Genomic DNA, 17,224 nt, shown 5'->3' on the forward strand with positions numbered 1-17,224 from the left:
CATACTTGAACCTTTGCAGACATAATTCTGATATTTCAAGCTCTGGAAATTTTTAATTTCAAATATATTGACTCTCAAAAAGTAAGCTGTCTTAAGTTGTAGCAATTTGGAACAATTTTTCATGTTTAAAAAATTCATTCAATGCACAGAAGAGGGAAAAAAAACATGAATATTAAGGCAGGGGAATCAAACTGGCCTAACCTACGGAAAAGCTGAAAATGTTAAGAACACCAAATCTGACTGATCCGAATATTTACGGAAGTAACCAGGAATCAGAACAGTCTGCGAGTGTCCATATTCCAACTACAATGAAAGTTCTGAAATTCGGCCAAAATTAAATAACTTGTGATTTACAGAAAAGTTATTAACGAATTACTCACGATTGCACATGTATCAAATACTTTATGTATTCATTTAATTTTGTGTATTTCTTATGTATTATTTTACATGTATCTTACTGTAGTTTATCATATAGGTGGCAGAGCAATCCTAGCCTGAACCATGCACACTTGATGAAGATATTTATTATTATATACAAAAAGCAATGTCAAATCAAATAAAAAAACTTACCGTTTTCTGTGATAATGTGTCACTTTTCCGCAAAATCTTCATAGCATATACATCTCCAGTCTGCTTCTCTCGAACAAGCTGCACCTCTCCAAAATGGCCTCTTCCGATGACTTTCTTCACCTCAAAGTCTGCAATGTTTACTCTCAGTCGTCGCAATTCAGACACTGCACTACGAACTGAAAGATATAATAATTACAGTGAAACTTCTTTTATGTTCTTTGATTCTACATTCTCCTGCATTGCACATTTAATCCTCGTATTTCCAATGGAGCAAAATGTTAAAAAAAATGCCAAATTTTACATTTACATGTATTTTAAGTCTTTCCACCATAGTCCCCAGAAATGTGTAAAATTGAGGTTCCACTGTATTTAATACCAAATTTTACATTTCAGCATATTTTTTACAGCCTTAACTGACAAGTACTATAAGTGATTTCTCAAATTTTCATGATTTTGTGTCAATTCTCTTGTCAAAAAGATAGAAGGTAATGCCAATTTTACATCTTTCAGAGAACCAAGCTGAACAAACTTGAAATGTGGAAAAATGTAAAAATCGAGGAAAATTTTAGATGCTACTATGTTGGAGTCATCAAGATTAAATGTACAATATGGGAAAATGTAAAATTCGGGAACACAAAATTGGGGTTCCCCTGTACTTAGTATGGTCAAGTCATTTATAGTGGAACCACAAGCAAATAAAACCTGCACAGACCCACAACTCCTGTGCACCCTATTCCCGCGTGGAGGGGCACCGTGGAACATGCTTTCTTATGACCAGAGTTGAACGGAGGAAGGGAAAGGTGTGCGGAGACTTTTCTTCCAAGGTTCTTTTCCTTATGATCGCTCTATAGCAAATGCGATATTTTGTGCAATATTTTTCTGCCATCCTGTTTTAATGTATAATAGTAGCTTGAAAAAGTACATATGTGTTATTTTAAAAACAAGACACACAGTTCTTAAAAATGTGACTGTGTAGCCACCTGACTAGGGTACTGCAGTCATGTCCACAATATGAGACACTGTTATTTATTTTCAAAACACTGGACAAAGAAAAATGCATAAATTGAAGTTTCAGGGCTATTTTAACAAAGATTATGGACTGAGTGTCTTGTTTTAATATCAACACTTTCTTCATGACCACAAGTTCTTCGATAACGAAATGCCAAAATGTAGGAGGAAAAAAAAAGTGTTTTGAACCATTTTACTGGTTGGACTTTCTAAATGGAAAAATGAACCAGAAAATACATAACATCAATCTCCCTAGTTTATAGTTCTTTTGTTAGAAACATCTATGGATCCATGAAACACACAAGTCAAATCATAATGGTGAAAGAGCACCTTAGCACATATTTACCCCAATACATATATGTAGCAAAAATAAACAAAGGATCAGATAAAAAGTTTCACCAAAAGTTAAGTTGTATAATTGCCAGTGGCATAGCGTTCTAGTATGCCCGTACGTCCGGCGTTCCCAGATTTAAAATTTCAAAAATGCGTAAATGCTGTGATTATAAAGTAAAACTTGACTAATTCCATATGTGTTTGACCTTCATGGCATTATAATAGCTATTTTTCGCGATCCGCTTGCAACGCTCCACTCTAAACACCCTTTCTAGCATCTTTTTACAATGCCTTTCTTGGCCGTATGCCGAGCAGGTTCGGCGTAAAAAGACTATATTACTTGCTGCCTTTCTGGAGGGAAAGCTTCGATGTCTACAGAACGCGCATAAATGCTCTCTCATACGCCAGTGTACGGAGCAGAGAGGTCTACCGTGATTGGTTCATGTGACCCTTCCTGCCTTCTGAAGCAGATGACAGCGGTAGAATTCCTACCTGGTTCTTCGCGCTCATGCAACTCGTGCTATGTGATGCTACAATACGCAATATTGACTGACGTAACTTTACTAATCTCAAATATACCGCTTCCTAATGGCCACTTCATTGTATAATTTATCGCATGAACAGCGATGTGCATTAGAAATTAAAAGATCAACACAGTTTTGTTAAATAAGTTGGTGAAGTCCTCGTGGTAAAGTTCAGCCTGTGACTGCTCTACCACTTAACCCGCAAAAATATTATTATTTTTTTATTGTTATTATTTTTTCGTTATTATCTAACTGCTTAATATTGTGTCAATGGAAATGTTTACCATTCATTTGGAAACTCTTAACATCGAATTGTCTCTGGACAAAATTATTTTAAAATGTTTATCAGCATTCTCAAGATGTAATAAACAGTGGTCTGAATTACTAATCGGCATTGTTACGTCAGTAGAGTGTATGATATTTGGATCATCCACAACAATGACGTCTACTGTTGTGCAGAGGCGCTTGTGATTCAGGTAGGTTTTTAATGACTTGCGTCATGCAGAAAGAGATAAAAAAAAGGTATAAAACACCAGAGTTCAAAACATTTGTGGCATAGTGAGGCATCTAATTTTCTAGCTAAAACATGCATGGATGATGTTTTATTGAAAACCCAGCTGACTTCAGGCAAATAAACAATACCTGTGGCGACTAATACCATAAGTAAATTATTAAGCAAGAAAGGGCCGACCCTTCCTTCGGACTTGGTGTTCCCACCCGAAATGTCCACGCTACGCCACTGATAATTGCACAACAGTTTTTTATAGTTATACAGTGGCTCATTTGACAATGCTTCACAATAAGGAATTTGGATTGCACACATCTAACTAGGGAAAATAAATGTGGTGTCATTTTTAGGTGACTTGACTAGACATCTTATAGTAAATACTTACATTTGTCAACAAATAATGCAGTGTTTTTGTCCTTTTTCATGAAGTCATTGTTGCACTCATCATACAACACTGTCAAAGCATCAAATAGTCCCTCTCGACTGATCAGGTGCTTACTGGGAATCAGTTGATTTGATGAGTTCTTTCCCAGCACAGACTGGTTGAGTCGAGCGATCCGTACACTAATAGCTTCTGTACAGGGCTCCATTGTATGCTTTCAATCTGTAAAAATCAATAAACTTTACGTCAGTGTAATGCAGGCACTGTAGTCTGTGTGCTTCATGTGGTGCAATCTTGAAAACTTACTTCAGCTGCAGTCATGAGATAAGAGAGGACGACATCAACAAAAAGGATGGGACAGTTTTCAATGTGAAAAATACAATTTGTGTAATTTCATTGTATCATGAAATCTCACCAGAGTTCACTATGCCCTGTTTATAAACATGAAGTTTATCACTACACATCAGCTTCCATTATCTTACAGGGACGTTGCATTTATAGTGTCTACAAATTTGTGAAAAGATTCCCAGCATGTCTGGAAGAGTGCCTATTTGCATAAGCTACTTCTCAAATCATGATTTCTCCAATAAATAATACATCAGTGAAGCTTCGAACTTCACACTTGTTTCCAGTATTATAGAGCTTTTAATACTCCTATAAATCTTGTGAAATATCGTTCAACATTCGGAACCGTTATCGAAAAGTGGTGCAATGAATGCTTCAGCTTAAGAAACCATAGGTAGTGATACACCAAGAAGAGTACTTGGATTTGATTTAGTTTATTTTACTTCGCGTTTTGTGCCTCTTGGCTAATTTGCAAGATGGGGATGAGTGATGAAATGATGAAATTGATGAATGGACATTCACAAACAACCAAGCCCGACCGGGTTTCGAACCTGGGACCCTTGGCATCACAGTGCGATATGCTAACCACTCGGCCACAGGGTCGGGCAAGGGTACTTGGAAAATTAATTGCAAAAACAAAATGTAGGCATGATGCATATAATAAACGGGTCGGGTACCCTATTCTACACCCTCGAATTTTGAATTTTTTTCTTTTTCATTATGAATATTATTCGATCCTATTTGTGAATAAAAAAAAATTGGAGCGCGGAAAGAAGTATTTACGACTGTACAGCCGTTTAAAGTTAAAATTTTGTCGTTTGAAATGGTTCGCAATTATTTCCAATTTCTAGATCGTGATACTAACACGACACCAAATTTTAACTATCGATCTCAACCTAACTGAACTAACCTATCCACGCGCCAATGGTTCGTGGGGCTAGCGCCAATGGTTCGTGGGGCTAGCGCCAATGGTTCGTGGGGTTAGCGCCAATGGTTCGTGGGGCTAGCGTCAATGGTTTGTGGGGCTAGCGCCAATGGTTCGTGGGTCTAGCGTCAATGGTTCGTGGGTCTAGCGTCAATGGTTCGTGGGGCTAGCGCCAATGGTTCGTGGGGCTAGCGCCAATGGTTCGTGGGGCTAGCGCCAATGGTTCGTGGGGCTAGCGTCAATGGTTCGTGCGCCTAGCGCCAATGGTTCGTGCGCCTAGCGCCAATGGTTCGTGGGGCTAGCGTCAATGGTTCGTGGGGCTAGCGCCAATGGTTCGTGGGGCTAGCGCCAATGGTTCGTGGGGCTAGCGCCAATGGTTCGTGGGGCTAGCGCCAATGGTTCGTGGGGCTAGGTTCCCTGTAAGTCAATTACAATGTCCCGTATGTCTCGTCGAACAAAGTCATCTATGTCCTTCATCCGTTGAACGTGTGTCAATCTCATATTTAGTCCTTTTGTCTTAATTCAATGTCACACAAATCAATTCCAAGGTAAAAATTTACTATCCTTCGGACACCTCTAATTTTTTCGTTTCGTCAATTTTTGACATTCGTACTTACGTATCTGCTTCGCGGAACATTCCTGAAGGTGTATCAACGTTTTTTTGATGAAATTTGAACTATGTTTCCTAACCTAACAGAACTAACCTAACCACGCGCCAATGGTTCGCAATTATTTCCAATTTCTAGATCATGATACTAACACGACACCAAATTTTAACTATGTTTCCTAACCTATCCACGCGCCAATGGTTCGTGGGGCTAGCTATTTTCCGTCGGAGAATTAATTTTCAACGAACAACATGATTTTCAGCTATGAAACATTCCCACATCACACAAAACACCTTCCCGATGTTCGATAATGCTACACGAACTTATTCCAGTAAGTAGTTTCTTCTGTAAAAATAAATAAATGTGTCCGAAGGATAGTAAACAAGTACCGAAAGCTTCATTGGAAAGACGCTGAAATTCCTACGACGTTTACTCTTCTCTGATAAACAACATTGCAACGTGCATTACCTTTTGATTTTACGCTTGCAGGTTCATGCACCAAAAATAAACACATTATATGATTATCAGTGATTTTATAACAACGGCAAAGAGAATGTAATGTTAGGGAGCAACGAATACCACATTGGCTCTAGAAATTATTGAAAAGAAAAATCACGTTAAACTTACGAGTTCTTTCTCACAAACTTGTGTATATAAGTTTCCCTTACTCCATAAACTTCATATTCTTCAGTTTTACCTAAGAAACTGCAATATTTACTCATACAAACAAACTTCCTATTTACTTAATTCAAATTACGACTTCTTCCCACACATAACGATTTCCAAGGGTGAGTACCAATGCCCTACGTCTGAGCACCATCAGAATACACACTGCTTAATAAAACAAGCAAAATTTATAGTTTTTGCATATGCTATATTGTTTTTATATATATAAAAATATGTTAATTTGTTTTATACTAAAAGATAACTCAATGCTCATGCGATTTATAACGGTGCATACTTGTAGTACATTAAGAATAACAACCTACTTATAAGCGTTGATCAGTGGGGGTACATCATTAAGTAGAGATTATCATCACTGATGCATACAAATAATTTGGTCTCGTAAAATGCCTGTCTCGCTCTCGTTTTGAGTAATTCTATTGTAATAAATACTTGCCTTCCTGCAACAAGTTTAGATAGTGTTTCAGTTTCAAGCAGTATTCAGATTAACATTGGTGAGATTCAGTGGTGCCAAATTACATGGGCATGTGAGGCATTTCATTATGATTTCATCATTACATACATTTAAAGAATTCTCATATCTTAATTACTGACCGAGTGTTCTTTTGAATTAACTAGTATATATATTTGTATATTCGGGGGGATGGGGAGGGGTCTATGGACCAGTTCGATCCCACTTTCCGACGCTCATATTGTTTCTATACTTACCAAACAGCATCATATACAACCTCTACGCATTATACAAGTATGTGCTTTATAGGAACGCATAGCCTATAGGTTAAATTTATGTACTATATCGATCGCTGGGTGAAGGGTAGTGAATGTAATGCGCTACGAAGCTGGATATACTAGCATAGAATGATACTAGGTTTGAACTCTTATAAAGGGGTTTTTAAACCTTTATCGAACAGGAAATTTAAAAGTTGGAACGGGAATTTTGGGACAATCACAAGGGAATTTTCAGTCTGATCCAGGAACAGTACTGGAAAGAGGACAGCAGAAGTAAAAATGAAGGGGTCGGGGGGTGGGCTGCGATTCTGAGAATTTAACCAGTTTCGCTCAAATGGACATTTCCACTCATTTTTTTTTACAGCATATTTAAATACTACACCCTGGAAAAATGACCCCTGCAAGTTCTCGCGTTTCTCTGCGTCCAGTTTAAGGCAGAAACGAGACTTCCAAAGTTGCGAGGCTAGCGTTGCGCTGAAAACACGCCGCCGCCATGTTACTACGTCACTCCTTAGGGAGAGCTCGTTTGTCGTCTGCTTCGAGCGTCCAGTTCCGGATGGGTAGCCCACGGTGAGCGAACACGTGCAACAGTTTTACAAATCTGTACCGATTTAAATAATGGAAGAAGGGGCGATAGGAGAAAGGAAAGCTATGCTTTGTAATGATCATTCTTCTATGAAATATCCGTGCTGCTCACGTGCAAGATAAATGAAAGGGTTCAGCTGCGTGTGTTCTCAGGCCATGCGAAAAATATTGCTTATAAAATTGGTTGCTGACAAGACACTCAAAAATATTTTTTAAATTTATATTTATCGATATTTACCGTAACCTATGTAGTGCAAAATAGGAATTTTCACATTCATCACTTTATAAAGCCCATTTAACTTTCTTTTCTATAAAGCAATTTCAGTTTGTGTTCCATTTCTGTTGCCCAAATTATGATCAAATATTTTCGTGCAGATAAGAGAAAATACACTGAGAAGATTACATTAGTTGCACAGTACATATCTATATTTAGTTTATGTATAATTATTACAAGGAAATAATGTGTATAACCATGGGCGCATTTAAGGGGGATTCAACGGTTCCAATCCTCTTCTTTTTTTGGTTCACTAAAATTACCAGTTTCCTTGTTCTATCCGCTTGTTCATAAAAAAATTCTTCGGACTTATTTCATTCTCTTAAATTAGAGACGTATAGGACGGGATACGGATGGGAAGGAAATTTCGGTAATTCCACACACCAGATGGGACTGCAGACCAATATCTGCAATTTCCTGTTAGTTTCGGAATTTCTGCGATAAGAAACTGCATTGAGACTATCAAATCAGTTATTTTTTACCCCCTCGAATCATATTAAAGAAATTTGGTTCTTAAAAACGTAGTGACACAAGATGAACAGAAAAGTATCAATACTTCGTGACTACAAACACACAACTTTGTCGGGTCCAACATCCCCCCCCCCATACTCCCCAACAAGCTCCCGGCCAGCAGTGACCTGGATTTTCACTTATGAAATAAAGCAACCCTAATCATACCAAAAGTTGATCCATCCCTCCCCCCGTGAACTATATATACGCCCATGTGTATAACAATATCCCATACTGAAAGGGTACGATATAGTTATTTTGAATTTTGTACTGCGAAAAAAGGAGCCTCATCTCGTTACCCCCGAACGCATTAATTGGTTGGTTCACAACTTCACCACTAAGGATCCTATCGAGACGAGACATGGCAGCCTTGGTCTCGTTCTAGTTGAGAGTTGTAAATGTCTGTCTCGTGTTTATTTGTAAATGTCTCATTGACAGTCTCGTCTCAATTTATAAACATCCATCTCGGTTTGGAAGGGCAATTCTCGTTCTCCTCTAAAGTCTAGAAAAATATAGAATTAACAACGTATGCAGAGACTTATCATTATAAATACGAAAAAAAAAACTTTCTTAATATTTATTATTATTATTATTATTATTATTATTTGACTCCTCGTTTCGACGGTACAGCCCTCGAAAACTAAATATTATCCTGCTTATATATGCAAACCAAACTGCAGATTCAGAATTACCAGGAATGAACTGGCGTTGTAATTATTATACACAAAATTCATGATTTATCTGAGGAAGTCGCATGTTCCAGGTTTGACTCTCGACCTTGGCATGACTGTTTCCTTGTGAGTGACATTTCATTGAACTGGAAATTGTTACATGGGAGGATGTTTGCTCAAGACTTTGGAGACAGCTAGGGGATGCTTCTATTGTTAATGTTAGTGTTGCTCACGAGACGAGGCATGTTCCATCTGGGGTACAAGTGAATGTTTTCGAAATGAGATGGGACAGAAGAAAAATTTCGTCTCATATCATGGCAGATTGGGTGATACTTAGATTGTGCAGTTGGTGGTAGTGTGTGGGTGGGGGTGTACTCCTGCATTCCGACTTCGAATACAGCTTGTAGTTATTCATCTTCATTGTAGCGATTAGCCAAAAGTGGGAAGAAACGTGATGTTAGAGATGATACATAATAAATTAACCATGCGTTCTCATCGTTGCGGTTAAACAAAGTGAACGGAAAAGCGACGTAAAAGTAGGCTAAATACAAAAATTTGCAATATATATATTAACTGAAGAAAACTGTCATTTACTGCAGGAAATTAAAAAACTCACCGTACCTTTTTATACCGTATCACCTCTTATATTGCAGAAATTGGCGTGTAAACCAGTGTGTTCTAAAAGTATTATCTTAACATTTGTGAAGAAAATATTATGACGAAAATAATTGTAATTCCAGAAAAGCCATTCCTATAACATTAAGTTCTTGCCAGTCAGAACCAACCTATGTATTCGCAATGAATAAGGCTGTTCACGTGTTCAGCCATTCACTGTTACAAGTTTTGCTTTGTCACCCTAATGGGAAAACCCTCTACCAAGTGGCTGAATTATAGTAAATACTGCTAAACTGCTAGGGCATAATTCATCTCCAAGAAATGGAGCGCAGATTTTTACGCTGGAAGTTACAAGATACTTGTTTTCCGTTTTACACAGTAACAAGTGAATTTTCTGTCGCTTCCGCGGCTCATGTTAAGTTGACGGGACGAGCAGAAGCCCCGCCTGCACGCATTTCTAAGTGATGACGTCAGAGGATCTCCTGTCTGTGGAGAGGACGTTTTCAAATCCGTGACGTAGTAGGTGAATTTCAGCGGTCTTTGAAGGCGTGTTTCTCGAGAACCGAAACAAATATCGCCGAAATATTTTGCACATCTCATGTTTGTGTCATTATCTGTAAAATGAATGGATTTAAAACGTTTTTCATGTCAAAGTGGAAATGTCCATTTAAGAATTCAAAATGTTTGAAAATTCTAGCTCGATCATTTCAGAATTGTCTCCCTGTTGTATTTTTGTGAAACTGCGAATAATTTTTGGAAAATGTCTTATAAATTTTAGTTTCTAAACTTCCATTAATCCAATATGCCAGAAGTTTCGGGGGGGGGGGAGTTGAACCCTAAAAAAAACACCTCTAAATACGGCCATGTTTAAGAGTGGATATTGCCTCGCCCCAAAAATTAATTCTGTCTCCACACCAGAATTACAAATTGTCAAAATTACTCCTAAAGGAGTTAAGGAGGTAGGATCGATTTTGTTTAATGTCTTGGATGTATGATGTCACACAGGCAATACGCCACAATAGTAGGCATCAACAAAATTTCACAGGCAGTAATTTCCCCCCTTTATATGCCAGAATGTCAACTAAAGTGTAAAATATGCATAGAATCCTTGCAGGAACGGGTACGAAATAGTTTCACTAGATATGTCTCCATAACAGTGCGAGTTATGAAAACAACTAAGAATCAATTTTGTTCTCTCTTCAATTCTGAACAAAACATATTATCTATAGGGGCTATCCATGAGTAAACAAAAACATATCGAACGGCACAATCGATTGTGGAACTGTAGCACAACAACTTCCGGTTCACGGCGGCCGGGTAATTCAAGCGCGCACTTGTGCCCTTTCTTCTCGTTTTGTATATCGGATGGAATGGATCATATAAAAGCACTTGACGACGAGGAGAATAAGAGATATCAGGGCAAAGTAGAGGCCTTTGCATATCAATTGGATGAGCAACTAGGAAGTAATACGGCATTATTCCAGGATGAGATCCATTTGCTGACCGTCGTTGCATTTGGCGATATTTGTCTACATATTTAATAGAAAGTAATTTTCCTACACAGCGAGAGCGCTTAAAGCATGTAAATATTTGGATGCATTCATTTATGTTTTAAGTGAAAAAGTGCGAGATGTACGGACATATAAAAAATGGAAAAAGGAGTTTTTTTAATTCTTTCTTCAGTCAGGGCGAGTCAGAGGGATGCGGTAATGCACACTTGCAGGTTTCGTTCCCGTTTGAACACATAAATACAAAACGCCCATTGTTATTTTAAGTCAGTTTTCTGCTATTTGTGTTAAACATGACGATGAAGATGAATAATAAACTGGAAAAATTAATGATGGGACAAACACAATGACACACCATTGCCTGACCATAGTGTTGAAACCTCCATTGCAAAAGACGAAAATTAACAATAGTACCCGCACTTAATTTTCTGGTTACAGAAAAAAATATATCCTCTGGTTACACACACACAAAAAAATCTGGTTACACAAAAATTTAATACAGTTCGTGTGTACTTCAAGAACATAACGTGTAACCATAGAATAGGTGTAACCTATCTGACAATGACCGAGGATCTTTCGAAAGGAAAAGTAATATTTTTGCTCATATCACTAAAATAGAGACAAAATCGGGATTTGAGTGATACCTCTTCTACCTTTAATGAAGTGCATGGGGTGCGGGACGCATTTTGGTTGGGAAGGAAACAGGACGGGGTATTTTTAAAGTCCTGACGATCAAAACGGTAAAAATAATGTTATTTTCCGACTAAATTGCGAGATTATAGGGGCGGAAAATATTCAACATTACCCGATACTAAAAAAATGTTATACACACAATTTCACCCTCGGGTGATGATTTATTTTGCATTTCTGGAATAAAAACTGCTAATTTCAATGAATTTCGGACATTTAGTACAAAAAAAAAAAAAAAGATGTAGGGAATAAACTACTTTTAAACTCTATCATTTTTTCCGAAGTCTGGATCGGAACGGGATTTTTTTTTCAGGTCCAGACTTTTTGGGTTCCTGCACATCCGTTGTCATTACTGCGGAGTCTACTCCTGCTAATGGGCTTCCAATTTTCACGCCTGACAGCTTGAATGCAATAATTTTGGCGCCTAGATCTCGAGGAAATGGATGAAGAGAGGTTTGTGAAAGATTTTTTAGCCCTGATCGTAGTTTACATCCTCCTTGTACACACCCATTCGTTCCTTTCATACATGACACAATCTCAGCTCCCTTTAGCGGCATGTTGTGAGCCTACGAACCGGAAGTTGTTGTGCTACAAGTATGGCGTCCGCGCGAAGGTACTTCCTTCCGGTGGATAGCCCCTATAAAAAAAATTCCAAAACCAAACCACTATTAAAGGAGTTATGATGGAATTTCTTAGTTAGTGTATGAAGCGGTAGCCATCTTGGATTTATGACGTCACACAGGCATTCTACCACAATTTCTGGCAAAACACCTGGTAGTACGTTATTGTGTACCACACTAGCAACATATTACCGGTAGTCATATATTCCCTTCATTCAAAAACCCACGGACTATAGAAATATTGACATCCGACCCTGGACTACTATCATCTATTGTCTAATATAAGTTAACAATATTCCAAACTTGTTGTGAGGAGTGTATTGCATATGCGTGTGTCTGTTAGGTTAATATATTTTTTCCCCCATCAGTCTTCAACAATTTCACAACCTGGCTTAATCTGCCTTCACCCTTAAAATCGAACTTACAGCCACCAATGGAAAATTTTGTATAAACCCCCGCACACCTTGTCGGCGCTCCCATCTTCCTATGGCCGGGGTAAGTGCCCTATTTCATCCCAATTCCGTCCCTGCCTAGAGCCACGCTTTGATATGCCACTTAATGAGCAACTTTCGCTTGGCAAGCTCCACTGCCGCTCGCATTTGAACGAGCACGAAGGAACTGCTAAGACACGCTCCAGAATGTTGTCGAGGAAGCAGAGAGGGAAATATATATTTCCGGGCTTTGTTGTTCCTCGCCAAACAACAAGCCAAGTGGAAGATTAAACAATAATTAGCGAACCGTGATCTAATTAGTTAACATCATTTATTCAAATTGTAGGATGTTCAGAACAAAAGAAACACGTTTGAAAACCACATTTAACGGAATGATTTGGAAGGACAAACCAAGGACGTCCAGAGATGACAAGACCTGTAACCATTCCTAAATAAAAACTGGAAAAAAGAAATATGTAATTAGGTGTAATTACATACAATCTATCAAGATTTAATTTTGTTAAGTATTGTATTTAAAAATAAAATAACTTTCCTTAGAGTGTCTTTCTTTTTGTGTGTTTCAAGTTATTCGTTGCTTTATATACATGTGAAGTTTTCCTTTATTTAACCTGTATCTGTACGCAGGGCTTAAAGTGAGTCGGAACGCAGTGAATCTCCGTTCCGGCAAATCACTTTGGCGCCGGAACTTAGTTCCTGAACGGACATTTAGACACCTATTTTATTTATTTATTTATTTATTTAATACACTATACAAAAGTTCATTATTTGTTACATACATTCTTGTAAGCAATAGATGAAACGGGGAAGAGGAAGTTGTACTGAATTTGTCTGGTGGGCGGTCCGGTCCGGAAATTTAGAAAAATATAACACGTAATTTCCTGAAAATTATAGACGTGATAGATCTTGTGATCCATGTCCAGGCGGGGATTCGAACCCGGGGCCTCTGGTGTCGTAGCGCTATGATATCGGCCTCGTCTCGGGTTAAAAATACCCTCTCAATTCATAAGCATCCGTCTTGTACTTGTCTCGTCCTCCAAATATTAGTACGTACAAACACACAACGGGTCAGGGTCACCACACAAACTTTGACAGCGTGCGGAGGTCATTAAGGCAAACAACCGGTTTTAATTTTTTTTTTTTGATACCTCATTTCGACGCTACGAGTTCTCGGAAAACTGAATTTTATCCTGAATACATATTCAACCACGCGGTATACTTGTTCAATTGCCACTAATGTACTGATTAGCAATTGGTATAAACAATGAATTATCGATTATTCTATAAATAATCAGACACGTGAGGATGAGAGAGATGCATAGGCTATAGGAGAAGAGTAAGAGATACACGGCGATATAAATTTATGTCTTGCTTTTTGATTCACTGAAGTGGTCTATATTATTTTGCCTGTACAGATATATGTTATCTAAGTTACAAAATAGGAGATTTTGCTACAGTCTTTGCAAGCCTTTCTTGCAGCCTGCACTTTTGCGGCCCTGTTATGCGACCTGTCTTTTTAGACCGTAAACAAGGTTTAAATCGTAAACCTTGCTTTTATGTATCCCTGTACGGAACAATAGTCGCATGAGATCTGGCGAACCTTCATCTAATCTATCTGTTCGGCGTAGTTTGTCAAGTACCACTCACAAAACTGCACTATCCAGTCTTGATAATCTGCATTGAGAGCATAGACTAATGCATTGCACACATGATTTTGATATTCCTATTAACGCAGGGTGCGAAATCATGGGGGGATAGAGGGGATTTCCCCATCCACCAAAACTTTGGCCTCAAAAATGCTCCCACCAAATATTTCCGGAGGGGTAGAGTTTTTGTTATTACAACATAAGATAAGCATAAGTTTTGACTTCAAATATAGTTACATTTCTAAGAATAATATCGAACATACACACAAAGCAGTGTGGTTGTGAATGTTGCATGCTTTCTCTGTTTCTACTAAATATCATAAAAGATTTGCATTTGCCCATTCCGCCCCCCCCCCCAAAGGTCAATTGCGCATCCCCCAAAAATCATGTCATTAGTCCCCCCCAAATCATATCATTCGCGCCTTCAAACCATATCGTAATCGCGACAAAGTATACAAGACACAAAGTGTCTACCGAAAGTAACCTTTTTCTTAGCTTTATTGAACACTATTTTTGATCTGCCCCTCCTCCCTAAACAGGGGTGCCCATCACTCAAGACTACCCCTAAAATCAGTTATCATAATCCCCCAAAATAGTTTGGATGAATATGTAATAATTTATATCTATTTGAGTGAAATACCATGTTAAACTGTTCATATTTTTTCAGTGTTCGATTTTCTAAAAACTTAAAGCTAGCACATTGATTGGATAAATGTAGTAAATTAAATTATGTAAACATGCACATAAATAGTGTTAGTGAGTAGGTTTATAAAATTCATAATTTGAGTATTTAACACAAATTGTTACACAACTTAAGATAAAGATAGAAAATTCACCTTCGCAAATCAAATAATATGCTCCTGCCGTATGACAGATTCAATTACTGTTGCACGAGACATTACAGAACCTTAGCTAGAAATTCTTAAGCTCAAGGTGATAATACGGTTTCTCTTTCGAATAATAATAATAATAATGGTTTATTTCCATAATACCAAGTGCATAGGCATGGAAAACGTCAGTAGTTATACATATACATAAAATAGTTGTAAATTGAGTTAATAATAAAATTATAAAATCCAATTACATTTAATACACTAAAGAAAACTTGAATATACTCACTGAGAATTATATCACCTGATAAGATTATAATATTCCAGCCATATAAATATAAAATAACAGAACTAACTAACAGTAGGACATTAAATATTATTCATAGTTAAATTAATTAGACAGCATGAGTATAGAAACGTTAAAAGAAAACATGAGTCATTCGACATCCATAATTCAACTCCCCTCCCCCCAGTTTTCTTGGGGTAAATATAATTATTTTAATAACCCATAACAACAATTACATGGATTTAATCTTCAGTGCAAATTTAACTTGTTAAAGTAAAATTTTCCTGTGACAAGAAGTTAGAAATGCGGATTCGATATATTTTTGTTCCAAATGATGCACTTGCTTCAAATGGAGCGTGATATTTGAATCAAACTATCACCAGCTACACTTCAAATGACAGAACAGTGCAAAGAAGTGTTATCACCATTTTATATTGCATATTTTGCGGCATTTTTAGTGTTAAAGTGTAAAATGCGGTGTTATTCTGCAAAATGGCATAATTCAAGTTATTTTGCGATTCCGAAACACCGAAAACTTGTCTCCTTTACCTACCCAAATACATTTTAAACACTTTATTTTGCATTTTGTTACGTACCCAATAGGACCAAGTAATGTAAATAGTTTGCCAAAGAAGAATAGAGATGGCAGTACTAGGCGTGCGAGACAGGATTAGCATAATATATGTGAATAACCTTATAAATAAGAACAAAGCAAATTGGAAAGATGAAAAACAATATAATCTACTATAAGAAGATAAAGAATACATATAAAAGAAATAAATTAATGTATATACGCGATAAATCAAACCAGTGATCATATGCAAATTGATCAGAAAACTAAAGAAGTCAAAGCAATGATACAAATGTGTCTGAACCAGTGCGTAGTTAGGGATCGATTAGTTCATTGAACTCACCAGCCTAACTATTGCCTATTTTTGTGGAAGCAGGAAAAGGTTTATTATCCATTTTGCCTTGACTCGTCTCACTCAACAGGTCGCTAGGTGCCGTGGCTTGCCGCGAGTTGATAGCTTCCTGGAGATGAGGCCTTGCTCGAAAAGGTTTATTATCCAATTTGTGTCTGAACAGATATTGCATCTGTCTGATTGATTTACCATTCCCATAGCGGAAATTTTGTTTACATCAGTGGCTGCGCGTTCCAGTTGACGACCCACAGCACTTTTGGTTGCGCGTTTCAGCCGTAGCACCTACTTGGATGCGCGTGTCAGTCGTTTAACAAATATACACTCTGTTGTAATAGAGTTGGCGCGTTCCAATCGCAGCCACAAGGGAGGAGTTTAGTATATTTCCCAAAGCTCAAGGGAAAAAGGATAAAGGAATTAATTAAATCGCCAAAAACATAAATAAATGGAAATCCAGAGGAAGTTCACAAAGAAGACAAGAAGGAAGTCCAGATCCAGAACACCCATTAAGGAGGAAGTCCATATCCAGACGAAGAAAGTCCAGATAGAAGAATATACAAATTGAAGAAAAGAAATAAAAAACATATTGAGATAAAACTTGACTGTAGATTAGAATTAGAGAGAAAAGTAGCTCATCATGTAAATATTCTATTTCCATGTATCCTTGTTTATATAATATAATCGTTTAAACGTCTCCATTGGAAGGCATCCTGTCTGGTTGTCTACAAAGAACCCTACCCTGTAGATGTTCTAGCTGAGGTTTAAGATTAAGATTCATGCACCTTGCACCAAATAGAGGTAGCAATTTCTCAACTTTTAGGTGTTATTGTTAAAACAAAAACTTTACGCCCCTACTAATGACACTTTAAGGCTCATGTATGTAGCAATGCGAAATGTAAAATGTAGAAATTTGTATTTCTGAATATTATTGGAGTGACTCGAAATTCCAAAAGTCACCACACGATGACGCTGCATGGTACAAATTTGGGATGGGACAGATTAAT

At 37.5% G+C, this 17,224-nt stretch overlaps 1 protein-coding gene across 4 annotated transcripts in view; it reads right to left on the bottom strand.

Moving 5' to 3' along the window:
* LOC145992266 (citron Rho-interacting kinase-like) overlaps positions 1-17,224 on the bottom strand; it is a 181,547-nt gene that overhangs the window by 57,356 nt on the left and 106,967 nt on the right. For 3 of the 4 annotated variants that reach the window (XM_083128641.1, XM_083128642.1, XM_083128643.1), the window contains exons 3-4: positions 3,329-3,547; positions 571-746 (exon numbers count right to left, since the gene is read on the bottom strand). In XM_083128641.1, coding sequence (XP_082984767.1) covers positions 571-746; positions 3,329-3,533 — 381 coding nt within the window. In that variant the 5' untranslated portion in view covers positions 3,534-3,547. Of the gene's footprint in view, positions 1-570; positions 747-3,328; positions 3,548-5,830; positions 5,976-17,224 lie in introns of those variants that run through there. The other variant, XM_083128640.1, reaches the window with a different exon arrangement.

Source organism: Lepisma saccharinum, chromosome 9, assembly GCF_977018435.1.
Source record: "Lepisma saccharinum chromosome 9, izLepSacc3.1, whole genome shotgun sequence".
In the NCBI taxonomy this organism is placed as follows: Eukaryota; Metazoa; Arthropoda; class Insecta; order Zygentoma; family Lepismatidae; genus Lepisma; species Lepisma saccharinum.